The sequence below is a fragment of the Musca domestica genome, unplaced genomic scaffold (genome assembly GCF_030504385.1).
Source record: "Musca domestica strain aabys unplaced genomic scaffold, Musca_domestica.polishedcontigs.V.1.1 131, whole genome shotgun sequence".
Lineage (NCBI taxonomy): Eukaryota > Metazoa > Arthropoda > Insecta > Diptera > Muscidae > Musca > Musca domestica.
The window spans coordinates 781,103-801,832 of NW_026712174.1; the positions used below are offsets into that span (position 1 = coordinate 781,103).

The 20,730-nt window shown below is 35.7% G+C and overlaps 1 protein-coding gene and 1 long non-coding RNA gene across 2 annotated transcripts in view; one reads left to right on the forward strand and one right to left on the reverse strand.

Moving 5' to 3' along the window:
* Positions 1–20,730, forward strand: part of LOC109613176 (uncharacterized) — a 44,327-nt gene that overhangs the window by 15,055 nt on the left and 8,542 nt on the right. The gene's annotated exons all lie outside the window — the stretch shown is intronic.
* Positions 9,842–20,365, reverse strand: LOC101887252 (glutamate dehydrogenase, mitochondrial). Its single transcript, XM_059118796.1, is given in 18 exon segments — positions 9,842–10,316; positions 10,319–10,363; positions 10,366–10,467; positions 10,470–10,541; positions 11,191–11,294; positions 11,544–11,613; positions 11,616–11,729; positions 11,732–11,747; positions 11,809–11,898; positions 11,900–11,971; positions 12,258–12,280; positions 12,283–12,432; positions 12,435–12,486; positions 12,488–12,522; positions 12,525–12,620; positions 12,623–12,847; positions 19,830–20,222; positions 20,225–20,365. Coding segments are annotated over 18 exon segments (1,719 nt in total). The 5' UTR covers positions 20,238–20,365; the 3' UTR covers positions 9,842–10,269.

Sequence of the window (20,730 nt, forward strand, 5' to 3'; positions counted from 1 at the left end):
GAATAATAGATATTTATTGAAGGCGGTATCTTTGTGCATGGGAACGGTTTTTGCTTATTAATATTAATTTTTATAATAAAAATGTAATTTATAATAGAAATGTTAAAACGAATAAATTTCATCATCAAAATATTTCTGCTCTTTAGATTTGTGCTTAGTTGTTAGTTGATGGATAATGTTGTTATCTTACAAATGTTTTACAAAATGCTTTACTTTTGCATTTTTTTCTCCCGAGGGAGAAAAGTGTGTTTTTCTCAGTAACTTCGTACTGAGTAAATGTTTCTGGAAAAGTAAACGAATGAAGTTGGTATATTTGTGCATGGAAACGGTTCACGTTTTTATCATTCATTTTTTAATGAAAATGTAAAAAAAAAAAAAAATTCCCATGGTAGAATTAAGGTGAGTGTACATAAGCAGCTTGGTATCATGGCTAGGTATATTAATGTCAACTTGTAAAGGGAAACGACGGCAGCATTTGAGTGCGGCTCTGGCATCCCTTTATGATATGTCACAAAATTTGACATGCGAAGACTTCAAGCTGTTTATGTAATTTCACCTTTAAGAAGGTAAAGTCATACAATCATATATTTGCAATTTTTTTTTAAAATAATTTTTTCTTAGACAACATCTCACTGTCAAAATGTTTATTTACAAATCCATTGTATATTCACAAATCAGAGATGGCAACCTGTTTTCAACACAGTGTTTTATGACAAAGTAAATTACAGAAAATGCAGAAGGACATGCTTATTTGAAATGACTTAACATTCTTCGTTTTACAATGTAAACTCCATTAAGATATCCTTGGACTCTACGTGGCGAAGCTCTTACGCCCCCTAATTAACCAGTGAACGAATTGGTCCACCGCAGTGGACACCCCAACGCTGGGGTGTTACGTATACCGTGCCCATCAGTGTTCTAAGGTTTGCAGTCAGGGTACCGACTGTATTTGAGGCTACGTCATGGCGGACATTGTCACCTCCACAAAACAAACTTTTTATGGAGAACAGAAAAATTACCTTCGCCACAAAAATAATCACAATTCCCGACAACAACTCAACTGCCAATGACGGGGACACATCTATGATGCTTAATGCGGGTGGGGACGAGACTCTAATTACGTACAGAGACGTGGTATGCGAAAGCATGCTGAAACAGAGCGAACAGCTGCCCGCCCTTCACGAACCCGAGTTTCAGCCAGGAGAGCGTTCCCTCTGGTTTTGGAAATGGTTCACCTCTCTCTGATGAGGAAGTCGACGTTAGCGTCATACCCTCATCTCAGAGAGTTGAGTCAATCCAAAAACCACCGGGAACACTCATTTCGGTGCTCTGGGAAGGTCAGACATCTACTAAGGGAAACCATCGGCATGCACCGATGCGGTTAAACTCCAGATGCAGGATGCCATTGTGGAAGGTGATGTGAGAGGTACTACACCTACCTATATCCCAAACAACCGCGGTGACTCCGGCTCAAAGGAGGCAAAACCAAAGAGGGGTTGCAAACGGTCGGTGAAGTACTGTAGAAATTCATCGACCGCGATCCCTCTCAAGAGGGAGAGGGAAAATACTCTAATCAAGGCGAACCTTAAGGCAGTGCGGAAGATCGAAAAGTACCATACACTACTGCCATAGTGTTCCCTTGAGAAGGTGCTCGTTTCTCTACTAATCGATCTTGTAAAGAAGTAAGTCCACCTGTCCACTCAACCCTCGAGCCACAGAGGCAACAAAAACAAATTTCTCCAGACTGTCTACCCGGACAACATCCGTTTAGTAGTCATCGACCTTGCAGAGTGTGAAGGCAACATCAGCGAAAGTCGGCTTCTACTGACCGTATGAGGGAGCTAGTCTTTCTTGGGGAAGATGTCTCATCACCACAGTAGCTGGCTTTCACGGACTTTGGGAAGGAAGTGAGCTGGCGGCTGTATACCTAAAGGAAATACCATGCAGGAAGATATTGTTGCAGGGGTACCGCCACCTTTGATGGACCCGACACGTTTTCTGACAGTATTGGGAAATCCGAATGTCAACTCTGTACAGGCAACTGGAGATTAGTCGGTTCATGTACGGAGGTTGGAGGTCTGGCCATCAAGGTATCTGTCGATACCGCTGGCCAGGATTACCGTCAGGCCCGTTCCATCCATCCACGCCGCTGCAGTAGGAGTTAGGAAGCAGCAGTAAGGATAACAATGTCAGAGGTGAGTCCATTTTTGATTTTATTCCTATACATATTCTCAAAATATGTAATAGGGGAAATGAGGCTACGTTCCAGAATAAGGATATGGTGGCGGTCATTGATCTCACCCTAACGAATATAGATAAATCACTCATACAGAACTGGAAAGTATCCTCGAAATGTTCGTTCTCGGACAACCGGAGGATCATATTCCAAATTTCTGTGGAGGGATTTCATCAAAAACCCCCTAGGAATCCAAGGAAGGCAATATACTGGTCGACTCAGCCTCAAGAGTAGAGGATTCAGAAAATTTCTTAACAAATGCCTTACTTGAATGCTATGAGAAAGCTTGTCCGCATACATTCCCTGGCAAGAAATACTAACCGGTTTGGTGGTCAAAAGTAAGTTATACAACGTGACCAACAAGATCTGGGTTAAGTCATCGGTTGGAACAAAGGATCGTGGGCCAAAATCGAACTAAGCTAACCTAAAACTCCTTTGTTCCTATACGAAGAAGCCATCCGATGACATAAGCCAGTCAAAAAAGCGTTTTACGTATTCTCACCTTAACTCTGGCCCAGAGACCCTTAATCTGTTGGTCAGTATTTACTTTCCGAATTGCAAAGAGGCGTCAAGCGTTCGTTGACCGTTGATTAACAGCGTTGATTAACAGCATTGTAAGCATTTCCAAAATCTCATGGGCCATTGACACTTTGAAACCTTTCAAATCACCAGGACCGGTCCCCACCATGCTTCGGCGGTAATAGTACCGATTCTGTAAGTGATCTTTAAGGCTTGTTTGCGTCTAACGCACGTAATATCACTGTGCATTCACTTATATTTCCAAGGCAGGGAAGCCAAGTCATTCACTCTCCTAGGACTACAGGCCTATTTAGTCTTTCATCTTTTCTACTGATATTTAACTTATAGATGCTGGGATTAGATAAGCACTTCCCAACACGCCTATATGAAAGGCAAATCCGTTGAAATAGCGCAGCACGACGTCGTGGGTTACATCGATAAAAACCACAATAGCTCATGTTTCACCTTAGGAGCCTTCCTCGACATCGAAGGGGCCTTCAACAATGTCACATTTGAGACAATTCATAATTCTCTCAAAAACTGAGTATACCACTACTCCTCATTAATCGGATCGATGTTATGATCCTCAACTCAAGCATGAGGGAGTGTTACGTCAGGAAATCAGTGACCAGGGGTTCTCCTCAAGGGCTTTTGGTGATAAATACTGTACTAATACTAACAAACCGGAACTAAGGTCGTGTCCTACTATGACGATGGGGTTCTGCTGATTGCTGAGAAATTCCTGTAAACTATTTCGGACCTAATGCAAGGAGCTCTTGTGAAATTATCAAAATGGGCTCGTGGCAATGGGCTTTGCGAAAGCCCTTCCAACACAGCTCGTTCTCTTCATGAGGAAGCGGAAACTCCTAGAGTTTTCGTCACCATTGCTGGATGGAGTCACGTTGAGTTTTTCCTCTGAAGCCAATTATCTCGGTACTATCCTCGACCAGCGACTAAACTGGAAGAGGAATGTCGTGGTGCGCGCTAATTGGGGCTTAATAGCACTCTACTTTTGCAGAAACTCTATAGGAAAGATCTGATGGTTGTAGCCGCACATCATGAAAACGTTATATGACTCCATTGTCTGTCCGATTCTGACTTATGGAGGGTTGGTTTGGTTGCACACTCTAAGAAGAGCTTAATTCACCATTTAGTGGAAACTTTATTAATTACAGGTACATTCAGGAACACACCCCCATCTGCTTTGGACAGCAAGATGCGCCCTGAAACTCAATGAACTTGGACAATGTGTTAGTCAATCTTTTGTATAGTCGGTCTTTTTGAAGTATGTGGAGAACATAGGGGGTCGGGCTGTAACCCGTGACTTTATTTCACCGAATCACTGGAAATCCACATACCTAGAAGGAATACTTGGACTTGGAGCCTGAATATCGGGAACTTCTTCAAACTAAATAACGACTGTAGCGTATTCCACACAGAGATCTTCGCTGTCAGGGAAGCCATATAATTGTTGGTGAACAGAATCGATGAACTGAACGGACCGCTGACTATATATGTCGAAAGCCAAACGGCCCTGAAAGCGCTATATTTATATATCATGAACTCTATGGTAGTTCTGGAGTACAGGAATGCCCTGGAAAAAGTTAAAGGTGCAAGTACATAAAAAGCTTGTTGTCATCGCTAGTCAAATTATAATGGAAAACGAAGACAGGATTTTAGTGCGGCTCTGTAATCCCTTTATGAAATGTCACAAATTATGCCTAGCCATTAATTCAAGCTTCTTATGTACTTGCACCTTAAGTCCGTCATCAAGCTTTGTTTAACTAAACTTGCAAAAATTGAATTTCTTTATTTTATATTTTTTGACAGTGTTTTGCAGTTTTGGAGCACAGCAATAATTGTCGCAAGTATCACATCTCGATAAGTCTTCTTTCAACAAACTGACATTCGTGGCAAGTATACCTGCAAAATTTAAATCAAAAATAGTGTATATTATGACCAAACTTTATACATTCTGCCTTACTTGGGATGCCATATGAGCCCAATAATACTTTTCCCCTTAACCGTATAGGGTTTTATATATATATATATATATATATATATATATATATATATATATATATATATATATATACCTTAACGTAGTCCTATCGTGGGTCTGTTCTATTAAAACGTGGGTCAATGCCTCTGATACCCATAATTTCCACTTAAACTACTGTGTTTCTGGGTTATAGGACTTGTTATTCCTTTAAGACACCATAAAGTCGACAATCTTCATATCTTGTTTCTGTTCTTTACATGAATCACTCTCAAAGTCAGTGGTTTCAAATTCGAGAACAAGATTTATGTCCATTTCGTCGGCATTTTGTAGGCGGGATAGCATATCGGCGGCAATGTTTTCATTCCCTTATCGTTGCTGAAATTATATTCCTAGAATTGTAATGACCTCCGAGCTAAGCGACCACTATGGTCTTTTAGACTCATCTGCCATTGCTGGCTCGCGTGATTCGTGATCACCCCAAATAGCCAAAATTTTGGGTATGTACCATAACCTTATCCTTAACTATATTATTGATGTCTTTTGTTATAATTTGGACACCTTTGGGTTCTAATTCTTCCGATTCACAGGGTTCTCTGACAGGCAAGCTTTCCCTGTGAGTTACACTGTCGACATACAGGAAATTTTTGGGTAATTGTGTCTGCTTTCCCACACCTATAGCAGAACAAGACATGCCAATTTCGCGGCAGTTCAGTTTATTAATGGAACTCTAAGGTTGGTTTTCTAAACGAATATCTGACAGACTTTCATCAGCATTCTCCTCTGGCACTTTTACAGGTTACTCATATATTTCTTTTATTTAGCGGATTGGTCGTTGGAGACCATCTGTATACGTGCTTGTGGAAGCTTCGTTTGGCTTCTATACATTCTATACCCTGTTGTGCAGCTGACGATATTATCATTTGATACACTATTGGTATTCGTAAATCCCCATTGGAAGATACATTATTCTTGCAGATTGTCACCAATGTAAATATACACTCATCTTTCAACATCAGTTGTCTCTATATAAGGATTTTTTATATGTAATTTTTGGCTTTTTCTATACCCTTCACAATAGCATGGAGAGTATATTAAGTTTGTCATTCCGTTTGTATCATCTCGAAATATACAATTTAAACAATTTAAACAATTTAAACCACGATAACCGTCCGCCTCGAGGGACCTCATTTTGTAACAATTCTTGGGTGGTGCGTGCTGAGTCCTGTTGGAATATCCAAAGTCTGCGGCCAAAATGTTTGCGTGCAAAGGCTTTACCCCGAGCTCATTTTTCTATATGGAATGGAATATTGCGATAGGTTCAGCTCACGTTTGAAGTTGGTTGCAGTTTTTTCATCTCACCCTGTATATACAATTTACTTATAGCCCTACAATATAACTGTATATTTTAATGTTTTTAGCGTAATAATAGTTCATCATGGGTACTACAGTCTGTGACGGAAAATGACTATGCAGGTCCACACCTTTGTATAAAGACCTTACAACGGTACCTCCCTATATACGGTATTTTGCTGGTTTTAGTGACATTATTCTCCGGAATTGTTTCAAATTTCGTATTTGCACTTTGCAACGGGTACTACAGCTTGTAACAGATAATTGCCACGTCCACGTATCCGTATAGACTCCAAAATAACGGTAGCTCCCTGTATTCGGTATTTTTATGATTTTCACAGAGTTTTTAAACGCTTCTATTTATACCCTACAACACTATGTGTTGGAAGTATTATAAGTTTGATTGGGCCAAAAATTATGTAACACCTCGAAATATTGGTTTCCCACATAGGAAAGTATATATGGATCTTAATATCTCACCGAGATGGGTCGATCTAGCTATGTATGTCTGTCCGTCTGTCCATGTTAATTTGTAATCAAGCTACAGGTCGCAATTATGAACCGATCCTCACGAAATTGAAATTGGAGGCGGGGTTATGGTCAGAATAGAACCCTATTGTTTCTGGAGATGATCGAACGATATTTAGGGGTTGAAATAGACCAAAAAACAGGAAAAATTCCTGATTTTGCAGTTGCTCTATAGACCCACAATTATGAACCAATCGACGCGAATATTTACATGGAGTTAGAGTTTAGGAGTGGGCAGAAACCTACCAATTTGGGCGGCCATCGGACAATAATTAGCGGGTAAAATAGAGCCTTACTTTTATGTAAGAAAATAGGAAAATGTCCACTAAACCGCGAATATTTCCAATCCCAGCCAAATCACAAATACATAAAAAGATCACTTCTGATCGTAAGAGTGATGCTAATAGCCAAGATATCGGATATATAGCAAAATATGTACAATATACATGTAAAAGAATAGATGTTATTTATTCTGCTTATAAATCAAGAACCGCTGAGCCGATTTTCACAATTCCCATCAATTCGGAATGATCTCTTACCATAAAACGATAAAATCTAAGAAAATATACCAATAAAAAAGTGAATATCTTTTGTCGATTTTTTTTTCAATTTTTGTCATATTTTTATCGCATGCGATTTTTTTCAATTTGACTTATAATTTTGAATTGTAAATTTTCAAAATTTTTACACCCCCGACACTACGTTTTGATGGTATTATATGCATATCGCAATTATCGTCCGATCTACACGAAATTTTGCATGGGGGTAGGCTAAGGGTCAGAATTAAAGCATATTGTTCTTAAGATGTGCATTTAGAGGTGCAAATAGACTAAAAAAAATAATTTTTCTAATTTTGTAGTCGCTCTATAGGCCACAATTGAAAACTAATCGACACGGAATTTCGCATCAGAAGAGAGTTAAGGACAGGGAAGAAGTTTAGCATTTTGGATGACCATTGGATTATATTTAGCTGTAAAATATACCACAACTTTCGTGAGATTGTTTTGAATACTTAACAACACTACGGAGTGCGTAAATATTGACCAAATTCTCCAGATCAAAAAACTAAGGGTAACATCTGGGCGGGGCTCTTTGACATTATTTCAAAAACAAAATCTTCCAAATGGATTTGGATATAAGGGGACTTTGAACATATTGTAATGTTGTAGGGTATCACATGGTCGGCCCCGCACAACTATAGCCTTTGCTTACTTGTTTTTATTTTATTTATTTATTATTATACCCTACAACACTATGTGTCGGGGGTATTATAAGTTTGATTGGGCCAAAATTATGTAACACCTCGAAATATTGATTTCCCACATAGGAAAGTATATATGGATCTTCCTATCTCGCCGAGCTGAGTCGATCTAGCTATGTATGTCCGTCCGTCCGTCTGTCCATGTTAATTTGTAATCACTCTACAGGTCGCAATTATAGTCCGATCCTCACGAAATTGAAAATGGAGGTGAGGTTATGATCAGAATAGAACCCTATATCTTTTGGAGATGATAATATTTAGGGGTTGAAATGGACCAAAAACTGAAAAATGTCCTGATTTTTTGGTTGCTCTACAGGTCGCAATTATATCCCAATCGAAGCGGAATTTAGCAGGTGGCTAGAGCTTAGGTCTGGGCAGAAGCCTTCTAATTTTGATGGTCATCGGGTAATATTTAGTGGGTTAAATTGACCATAACATTTGTTTTAAATAAAAGTCAAATTTTCCATTAAACAGCGAATATTTTTTGAATTCCGGCGAAATAACAAATAGACAAACAGGTCAATTCTGGCTGTTACATAGATGCCGATAGTAAATATATCGGATATATATAGCGAAATATATACAATGTATATATATAAGGAAGGGGATGTTAGCTAGAATGCTTATATCTTAAGAATGGCTGGACCGATTTTGAAAAATTTTGTCAATTCAGAATTCTCTCTTGGCATAAAAGTATAAAATCTAAAAAATCGCATAAAAAGTTGCCAAAAATGATGTTAATATAGATTTTTTAGCATTTTATTACATTTTTTTATTTTCTTCATATTTTTTATCGCATGCGATTTTTTCAATTTGACTTATAATATTGAAGTGAAGTGAAGGGCTAGGCCTACTGTTTTTAAAGATGTCCGCAATGTAGTATTTAGGGGTTTAAATGATATAAATGAATGATGACCATTGAACTACATTTAGCTATAAAATGGACCACAACAACTAACAGCACGACGGAGTGCGTAATATTGGGCAAATGTCCCTGGTCAAAATGTTAAGGGTAATATCTGGGTAGTGGTCCATGACATAATTTCAAAAGCGAAATCTTCCAAAATGGATTTGGACATAAGGGAGCTTCTAACATATTGTAGCATTGTAGGGTATCACATGGTCGGCTTCGCACGACTGTAGCCTATGCTTCCTTTTTTTTTTTTTCAAAATTTTCCAAAAGCTTGAGTCATGGCTAGGCATATTAATGTCAAATTATAATGGAAAACGATGGCAGGATTTTAGTGTGGCTCTGTACTCCCTTTATGAAATGTCACAAAATATGCCTAGCCATAGACTTCAAGCTTCTTATGTACTTGCACCTTTACACCTTTAAGGTGAGAATACATAAAACGCTTTTTGACTGGCTTAAGTCATTGGCTGGCTGCTGACACATGATTTTTATGTGATCTCTTCTTATTATCCTATCCGCCAAATTGATAATTTGCAAAGCATTCATATTACCGTTCTCACTTGCCATTTCGTCGGGTCCTATTCTTCTCTGGAAAGTGAGTCGATCTATGTCAAAGGATTCGGGTCTACCACTTTTTATTCTTTTTCTACTACGTGCATTGTATCTAAGTCTTATTTCTTGAATAATGTTTTAAATATTTTATATTTTTGTAACTTAAAAACATTAATACCAACCAGTTGTGACATTTTGCTACATTAGAATTCTATAGTAATTTTTCGGCCTGCATTTTGATAGCATGACACACATACATCTTCTTTCCATATCATGTTATCAACAAACGCAAATACACATAATAATCTCCCTGTGCCACAGTGTGGCGTGGGGCATATAAATTTGTCATAAAAATATCATATACGACGCCATTTTTTGTGAAATGAAGATTAGTGTTCTTATATTTATTTATTTTTATTTATTTTGTATTTTAGCTATTATCGAACTAACGATTACTTTTTTATTATTATTTAAAATGCATTTGCTTTATGGACTGACTGACTTTGTTCAACTTAAATTCAAAAAAGAAAAACATCAGAGTAAACGAGAGAATAGATTTTAAATATAGTGGCGGGTTATTTAAAATAAATTAAGACACTATTAAAATATAACTAATACAATTAAATACACACATATTTTTGAAGTCACAGCGACAGTTAAGTTTAAAATTAGCCACGCCAACAACTGGCTAATTATCTTTTATCAATCATGCTAGAACTTTGTGACAAACGGCGAACAATATATTTTTGTTGTTTTCAAATAATATTATTGCTTTACAGATAACTTTACACATGTATGTTTCGAGTGAAATTGTTTTTGTGGTGGTTTGCATACTTTTTTTTCGGTTAGCCTTAAAAAATGTTTACATCAGTTTAGGCTTAAATTAATTAAAAGACTGTTTAAGCTTTTTAGAATGCCAAACCAGCATCGCGATAAGTGGTGAAAATCTTTTCATTGAGTTGACGTAGGCAGCTGTTCTCAAATCGAGACCCAAGTTGTATTCATAGCGGTCTTCATGATAGCACGAGCAGAACGCTCCATGGTGTAGTCCAAACCAGAGTGGACAATATCCTTTTCAGAGGCACCGGAGATACGTTTTTGGAAAGCTCGGATGGAGTAACAGGGATGCGACCACCAACGCGACCAAAGCGACGTTCCAGTGATTCTTGTACGGATTCTAAGAGAGAACAAAAAAAAAAAAAAAAAAACAACGAATCATGATATTAATAAGTACGCCACAAGGTTCAACAATTAATGCATGTAGGATACACTTGGGAATAGGATAAATCATTATACTACAACATTTGGCATATACATACATAGGGATAGGCAAGCAGTACATAAATAAAACTACATCTACACAAAAGTAACAAAAGATTGGGCAAATAGTTTTGATGTAATGCGACAATCTTCTATTTACCCGCGATGCTTTTGAATCTTCCAAGATACTATAACTTGAAAAACACATGTATATATTTAATTTACAATCAATGAGTGACATCCAACAAAGTTTTAGAAAACGAATTCCAAGACTATAAAGGTTTTCCCAATTACATATTCTTTTTTTTTAATTTGTCTGTAAATATAATTTCTTGTAAACAACATTTACTTCCATTGGTCATGCTCACAAAAGCACACCTCATTACAACCCCGGTGTTCGTTTTCACAACAAATATGCATTTCAAGTGTAGCTACTACAAATATAAACTAATGATGCCGTGACGAATAAAAACCAAAATATTTGAAATGATACAAATAAAACAAAGGTGTAATAAAATAAAAACATGAAACTGTACCGTCCAAAATAACCGTTCAATAGACTGTTGTACTGAAGCTATATTGATTTAAGAAGAAATAGAGAAACGGAAAAAGAATAAACGAATTACTATGGTAAAAATGCAATATACCACACATACATACAATACAATAAATACTATATATATGAATCAGAGAACGGTCAATGGTCTGGTCTTGTCTTTCGTTAGTTCTTATAAAAATGGGCTCAAAAAAAATATACTTATAAATGAATGATTGTAATTCCACCACACGTTGTCATGTCTGTGAAGCAACCCAAAGATATTTGTGGCAAAACCTAATCTCAAATTTATAACTTAGCAAAATAAAAATATCGGATAGTAAAAGCATCATAAAACCATAGCAAAGCAATAAAATGATTACTTACCCAACAACGTGATAGTTTGATTCACGTTCATATTTGAAAGTAAGACGACCGTATGAGACATGATTCAAGTCTTTAACCATTCGAAGAAGGAAACAGTTACACCACCAGCGTTGATGTACAAATCGGGAATAACCAAAATGTTGCGGTCAATCAAAATCTTATCGGCAGCAGGTGTAGTGGGTCCATAGCAGCTTCGGCGATGATCTGTGATCATGGTAAATTAGTTTGAGAGTTTTAATATATTTTTTTTTTTTCAGATACAAACCTTAGCTTGGATTTTATGGGCATTCTCGCTATTGATAACTTTTTCGACAGCAGCAGGGATGAAGATGTCGCAAGGTTCGAACATCAGATTTTTCACCTTCATAGGGCTTGGCATGAGGGTATCCCACGATAGTTCCATGTTCATTCTTGTAATCTTCCAAAGCCTAAAGAAATATAAAGAAGTACTTATTAGATTTGTTTTAATAATTAAATAATAGCATGTTCTGATTTTGATTATATCATTTTTAACTGGACGAGAACTTTTTAAAAAAGTATCAATATAACGATTTTACTTTTAATCGCGTTCGTTAAGTCTAACAATGCTTAGTAACTTAAAGAGAAAAGTTCGGACGTCTTATGTCTCTCTCCCTCTTCCTCTTTTGCAATAAAAGGATAATGGGTTTACAATTCAATAAGTTATATTAAAATTAAAAAAAAGAAAGTACATACCTTAGGATCAATACCCTCGGGATGAAAATGCAGCCGTCGTGTTCAATAACACCAATGCAAGTGGCACCGGCACGAGTCAAATAACGGGTGGAGTGAAGACCGACATTACCAAAACCTTGGACGATAAAAGTTTTGCCACCCCAGCCGGGAGTTGTACCGATCATGCTCATGTAGTGGCCTCGTTAATGAAATTCTCCAAACCGTGGAAAACACCGCGACCAGTGGCAGAATACACGACCATGAATACCACCTTGATTGATTGGTTACCAGTTACACAAGCATGGGCATTAATATCCAAGTGACCGATAGTTTTGGCATAGGTATCAGCGATCCATGACATTTCACGTTCACCAGTACCCATACAGGAGCTGGTACATCAACGCCGGGTCCAATGAAGCCCTTCTTGGCCAATTCAAGAGTGAAGCGACGAGTGATTTTCTCCAATTCATGTTCTGAGTATTCTTTGGGATTGATTTTCAAACCAGCCTTGGCACCACCGAATGGTACATCAACCACAGGCACACTTGAAGGTCATCAAGCGGACAAAGCCTTAACTTCATCGCGTGACACATCCATAGAGAAACGGATACCTGTAAATATTGCAAGAAACAATTTTTAATTTTAAGGTATTACTCATAAAACTGGGGTGTTTAGTAAAATATAACCAATAGTATGATCAACAATAATGTTTCAGTGTTGCAACAACATACAGCCACCATGCCATTTGGAAAATGTCCAACTGTTTCATTTCTTTTTATGCAAAATACCTTTGAATTTAGATCCTGAAAACGTATGTTCATTCAAGTGTGTTTGTAGAAGTAAAAATTGCTAAATAAAAAACTATTTCAAGGTGCTGTTGCAAAGTCTATTGACTTGACAGCAATGGCGGACCCAATTGCAACACAATGTGAATGAAGATCGATTAATGTGCCACGTTTTTCTCTTGCTTTCATTCTTTTTATTCATATCGACAAGTAATTGTGCCAGGAATATTACGAAATTAACATGCCATATGGCAGAAGCACGTGATTACAAAACGTGTGTAAAACAAGTGGCTAATGTGATTTCTACAAATCAAAACAAAAAGAAAAAAAATACATTGCTCAGAAAACAGATGTTAAGGCATTGTCATTTTTTGTAGAGTTTGCTATAAATAACAATTCAAAGGAATTTTTATCACAAAGGCACATATGTACGTGGGACTTTGGGAGCGATAAGATAAACACATATCTACAGATATCGTTTTTAATAGACGTTATAAACAAAATGCTTTGAAAGTCTAATATCAATTCCATGTTTTCTAATTGAATACAATAAATATTCAAAAGGTGGACTATTTATCGTTTTGGATATAAAGGCAATCTATGTTTATGATATTAAAAAGGCTTCTATACTTTGATATGGGCCCTGAGATACATATATGATTGATAGGAGTTACCTTTTTACGTTTCAATCCTTCTTTAAAAACAATTTATTTATTGAAACTAAGCTATTGAAAATAGATTCATTCAAATTAAGTCTGATTAAGAATAAAATATGTAATTCTTGTGTTTAGCCACATCCAATATTTACCCGAATCCCATCAGCATCAACATTTTCCAGATATTGTTTATGTACGACCGAAATTTTTCATCATTTTAGATATAATGATTTTCTTATATTTTAAGGAAAATGAATGCATGTATGCTGAAAAATCATGTGGGAAATAATTCTGCAACTTGATTGCTACGCATTTGCAAATAAATAGCGTGTCCTCACACATTTCATCAGACAATATTTCGACTCACGTAAGTCATATAGAACATTTAAGAATGGATGTAGACTTAAACATTGCAATGAAAATATCTTGAAAATCATTGAAAAGGTCTAAAAGCCGCATTCCATCTCATAGGTTTGATCTTTTCTCTCATATCTCGAGGTTTGTGTATCTCATCGTCCAGGCATAGATTTTCCAAAACTCAAATCGGCTTCTAGGTTTTTTGTCAGTATTTTATATTGATCGAAAACAAAAATTCTCCATAGGTAGTCTTTTATTCATTGTATGTTTTTGAAAGACTAGTTTTTTTAGACCTAGGAAAGTTTAGCTGGGACATTTTCGTTCCCCTTTGACCATGCCCCCCTTGTGTTCGTTTTCAGAAATTTTTGTTTTTCTATTATTTCCTTTTTTTACATGGTCTTTTTCTATTCTTGCATTAAATATCATAGAAAGACACAAAAGGCATTTCCTCGTAACGCTCCTTAATACAAAGAGCGAACACAACAAGTAAACTTTAATAATTTTAAACATTATATATAACTTATTTATTTCGATTAGGATATACGAATAAATTTCCTTTTGCTTTAATCTAACAAAAATTGCATTTAAATCTACAAAACAAAAAAAATAGAAGGGTATCAGCTGATCCTGTCGTTTGATCATCATGCGAACGTAACGAAAGCAAACCATTTAAAATGGATTGTTTATTAAACAAATATTTGATTAAACTGTACCACTTCTAAAGAGCATTCGAAAACAACGAATAATTTATGATGCCATCTCACACGATGAACATAAAACGGCAAATGGTATATAACCTTGTTGCTGCAGAGAATTTTGCACCATTGGATGACAAAAATACAGTTTATCAGTAAAAAAAATGAAAAGAGAGAATGGCGTTTATTTGCCGAAATAAACGTACAAACAGCAATACAAAATGGCAAACTAACAACAAATAAAATAAGCAAACATCGTAAATGATAATGATAAAAATTATCGGGTATTTGGTATGTGTGTTGTGTATGAGTAAACAACACTGAAGATCACCATTGCAGAATACCAACACCACAAGTCCCGATTTTTTGGCCAACGCATACATACATTCATCGCGTGATAAAAGCGTCAGTTTGTAAGAGGTTATTCTAATCAAAATTTATTTTGAAAAACAAAAGACGTATTTTGACAGAACAAAAAGCAAACACGTTGTTAGAAAAAAAACAAGTAGCAACAACTTAGCTGGCAAACAGTGAAAATTGGGGGCTCGATCACTCGTCGCCATGTGGGGTTGTTCTTTATATAGCAACAGATAAAGACCAAGTTAAAGAACTATGCTGGCCGGTTGTTATTATTTACGTATTTGCTGTTTTCTTATAAGACATCAGTTCCATTTATACAGTAGATAAGAAAAAAAAAATAATAATGGCTACCTATTCCATATATATGTACAGCCAGCACGTATGTAGACCTATCGATTGTCACCGTTCATATGTCTGTAAAATAGAGAACGTCATCACGGCGGCTATGCTACAGTTTCTCTAGCTAAAAAAAACAGCCAACAATTTGGTAGTCAATAAAAACTATTCACAACACTCTCTAATGAATTTGGTCACCACCCATAGCTAAAAACAAAATATCAGATAAACAGAAAAATTAGTTGTTCGAATACATGCTTGCGAAATATTTGATTGTTTTTTAGTTTGTTGTCAGGTGACTTGCTGCGAACTTAAAAACAGAACAATACATAGCCGCACACATCGTCGAATACTGTTTAGGTGGTTTAGTATACGCTTATATTTTTGAAACAACAACAACATCTAATGCTGGCATTTGCTCATACGTTATGTACAATGAAATTGAGAAATGATCAAATTTTCATAACTAAAATTTAATAAATTTAGTAACTCGGACGAATTATATATCTAAATAAATATAGTATACTTTATGCTGATGCACATTAGAAGTTTAAGTGCAGAAGTCATTCGAGTTTATTTCGTGTTTATTTTAAGTTTCCTATAATCGATAGCAATTAGAAGACAATATAAATTTATTTGAAATATATTGACTACCATGGATATTATTGTTAAACGATAATTATGTTTTTTCGCTAAATGGTGCAAAATTCAGAACCAAAAAAATCAAAAGGTATATGAGATTGCCAAACTTTGTAAAAAAAGAAAAATCGAACAAAAAAAAAAAACAAGTAAAAAAACATTAAGTAACTTTTAATACCATCCACCTTAGGGTAAAGGAAACATTAGAACCCATTAGGACACACAAATACCAATTTGTAGACAATTCGCAAAAAAAATGTGGCAAAAATTATCAAAATACGGAATATCTGGAGGTATAACAAGCGTATGTAAGTCTTGTTGCAATAGATCCCAATTTGAAGTAAATGCTTAAAACTAAACTTCAACTTTTTTACCTACGAAAAAAAAAAAAATACAAGGCAACAAAACACAAAAAATATTCGAGACAAAATGCGGCATCTGACGAAAGCATTAAAATTAATCTAATGTAAAAGCCATGGTTTGCCATTGACAGAATTTCACTCCTCCTTACACGTTACGACACTGCCCATTTTATCAAAAACAAATATGTAACAACAAATTATTACTTCAACAATAAATCAATTCGATTCTCAAAAACAAAGGTCTATATGTATAGTAAACTATAAACTAATATACCCCTCCCTTATAAGACTTTACAATTTGATCAACCCAAGCTGTACATATGTTGGACTGTTTTGGTAAATTGATAAGCGTTGTAATTTGTCACAATATTTAATAAACAAATAAATGCATATTAAATTTATGACACATAAATTGCCTTCTATTTCCAGACTGTATTCATGTGTGCACGTTGGTGGGATGCTTTCAATGTAGCAATGTTGCATACAAGACAATGAGAAGGTGCATGTGTGGGGTGTACATCGACAGTGCATTTAGTTGGTTTATTCAACTGTCAAGTGATCTGTAGAAATGTACTGAGTTTATCTCACTGTTTTATAAAGTAATAAGCAATTTTTTGGTTATTCCTGACTACCAATATCAGTAGCAAACTATCGTTTCTTCATGGATGGACGTATACATTTAGTGTACATGTCTACATCGAAAACCGGTATTGTTAGACAAATTATTAACACTTATTTGAATGTGCGTATGAATATGTATTAAATCAGTTGATTAAGAATAGTGGAACAACGACAGCAACAACCAATTCTAAAATCTTACTGCTATTCTGTTTATTCTACGAGAGCTATCTGGATTTGTTTATCAATAAGATAACATGTTTTTAGATCATGCGACTGACTTAGTTGCTGTTAAAATAAAATGTGGTTGCCAACCCGATTCTCGAATTATTATTTAACGATAACATATACTGCCCGCCTGGCAGCTATAAATGCTAACGTTTTTCACCAAAGTCAATAAAATGTCTTGGGTTAATTGATTTCTATTTATGACTTTGCCTTCAGTCTTTGTGTGATAACGTTTACAATAAAACTCAACAAACAATTTCATTAGAATGTTTAGAAATTGTTATTCAAACAGTATGTATCTGTAAATAAGTACCTACCTAGATTACAATGATTTTGAATTGTTTGCTAACATACTGTTCTAATTTTTCTTCTTATATGCCACTTGTAAATATCTAATTCAAATAAACTTCTAATTAGTTTGAAATTGCATAGAAGATATAAAAGTACCTACATACCAATACATTGATATTTTTGAATTTATCTTAAACTTCTAGACACACCCCTTTTTGATTTCATTCATTTATTTATTATATTGCTTGCTTCAGTTTGAAATTCTACCATCGTTGTATTTTGAGATACTATAAATATTAGTAATAATATGAATTCCTTGAGTTTGTGATTTCAATTGTATAATTTTTTCCCGTAAACAGGGGTCAATTGACACATTCGAAAGAATTTCGATTGAAATGAATATAAATAAGGGGTCGAATTTCCAAATTCGATCGGGGTTGGGCATATTGCACAAAATTTTTAGTGCACTAAGATTCAAAATTAGTGGTAGTGCTATTAAAATTTCACTATCACTAAAGAGTAGGAAATTTATTTTTTAAATATAACTAATGGTTAGTAGTAGCGCAATTTATTTTTTTTACTACCATCAACCCCTTAACTAATTGCACTACCACTAATGAATAGTGATAGTGAAATTATTAGTGCATACTAAAATATATAGTGTGCCCATCTCTGAATCGATATCGAAAATATCGCAATGTTTATTAGTCTAAGCTTGATAAACAGAAACTCGGTGGAAACGATAATATCGAATGTTAGAGTTGAACCCCAGGTCATGGCCTTATAAGGTCAGCCAGTAGACCCATCTGACAACTTAATTTGTTGTCAAAAGAAATATTGTAAATTAAAATTCAAAGAGAGTCAAATCCACAATGGCGCAAAAAGTACTAATGTATTGCCAACTTTTTTCAATTGGAGTTTTTTTGAAAAGGGTCGGCAAGGTTAGGCCTTGCCTCAGTTGTTACTACAACATTTTCAATCAAAATGGGCATATCGAAATTCATTTCGATCGAATTCTGTTATGTGCATTTAAGTTTGATTAAATGAAAAACGATTAATGAAAAAAGTTAAACAATTATGACGATACATTTTTCATTCTCATCAATCTGAAATAAAAATAAGAGAGAATTTTTGTAAAATGTTTCACGAGGTGTTTTTAACTTAACTTGTTTCATCATGATGAGAGCTTAAAATATGCGAAATCTTTATCCGTATATAATAACAACAAATAAGTTAAACCGAAATTACAAAACTGTACTTTCCTTTCCATGTACATAGTGGCATTTTTAAAGTTAGAAACTCATAGAATAAAAAAACGAATTTCGATTTCCTTAGTTTTGTCTTTTGAAAGTACCTTCAATTTTATAATTCAATATTTTTTTTCAAGAATTCAACTTTAAAATATGCAACCGTTAAAATATGAATAATTAGTTTGATACGAAAAAGCAATGATGTACGAACGTATCAATATTTGAGATGACAATTTTAATCAATTAATAGGGAAGGAAAATGCTGCTTCTATGCTACCCTACTGCGGGAAGTTATACAATTTTCTAATCTTCCTTACCCCCAAATTCTGCAATTGTTCAACGACCGACACCATGTCACTAATTATGCACCCACAATGCTTAAGTCGATTTTGCCAACAGTGCTAGATAAATATAGCATGGCTTATGTATGTTGTATAATTCAACATACACCTCCAGAGGTGGAGATTGGTAAGAAGAAAAACAAAAGGGTTGCAATTGTGTAGGGTAGATGTATACACCTTATGCAATTTCTTTGCACTTGAGCATACAGGCAGACACCCACCTAACTCGGGAACACACAAACATACTGCAATACTCGCATATAGCAAAGAAGGAAACATTTTATTAGATAAAATATTTTCGTTTATTACTGAACGTACAATGTTTGCTTTCTTGTGCTTTTTTGGCCAAGTGACCAACAACACTAGAGATTGTGAAGACCTTCTATTAGCGGCAGAAAAACAACAATCAACTGCAAAAAAATACTATGTATATACGTTTTTCCGTGGCGAATAATGCGTCAATAAGAACATGTTGAGCAAAAGGAAAGCACAAAAATGGGTATTACATAACCAAATCACATCAAAAATGACACTTTAAAATGGAACTGTGTGAACAAATATGACAAATCAGGATTTAGAGAAATCTATTGATATAGAGATGGCACTGCTCGGCTAACATGAACATTTGTGCTTTTATTGATAATGGACAATTTTATATTTGGATTTGTTACTTACCGCCCTTGGTTGGAACACGGTGAGTGCTGTGTTGAGCACGATAACCCGTAATAAGTTCAAAATCGCCGGAATCACGACGCAATGGGAATGCAATTTCAATGATGTGGTCACAGGGTTGCATAAGCATCAAAATACCCTTAACCTTCTTTTTCTTATCCTCCAGGGACAATTTGCCTTTCATGTCATCCAACAAGCGGTCTTCGGCGATTTGACAACCACGGTGGAAGAAGTATTCAACCATGTCAAAGAAGCGAGGGTCTTTGGCAGTGGGCACGTCCTTTAGACGGTCTGGAATTTGGTAATCGGCATAGCCGCGAGCCTGCAAAGCGGCAGTTGGCAAAGCCTTGACCAATGTTGCCGCTTCTTGGCGTATGGCGGCATGACGTGCTAATTCTTCAGGTGATACATTTTTCTGGTGTTCCGCGAATACACTTCAACTCCTCACACACAAAACCAATATCTTACAGCTGCCTCGGCTATTGTTTAATCTCCACTGCCTAAAGTCGGTGGAGCTCTCACCGATACCACGAACTGACTGACAAAATTTCCTTTGCAATGTTTAATTGAATTTCTACGATTACAATCGGATATATTTGCTATGGTGTTGTGTTTGTTTTCGTCTTCACAATGGTATTGCCAGACACAAATTCAATCTGACGTGGCCGCATATTTAATACGTACGATTTGTTGCAAGCAAACGTATCATTATGTACGCCGACTAAAAAATCTGACAAAAATGTCACGTCGATAGTGGAATTTGAAAAATTTAAAATTTGTATAAGTATACAAAGCAATTACATTCTTGACCACGTAAAATACTAAGTCGATTTACGCGATGTCCGTCTGTCCTGTTGTAATCACCTTTCTTTCGAACAAATTGAGATAGAAAGGTAAAATTTTG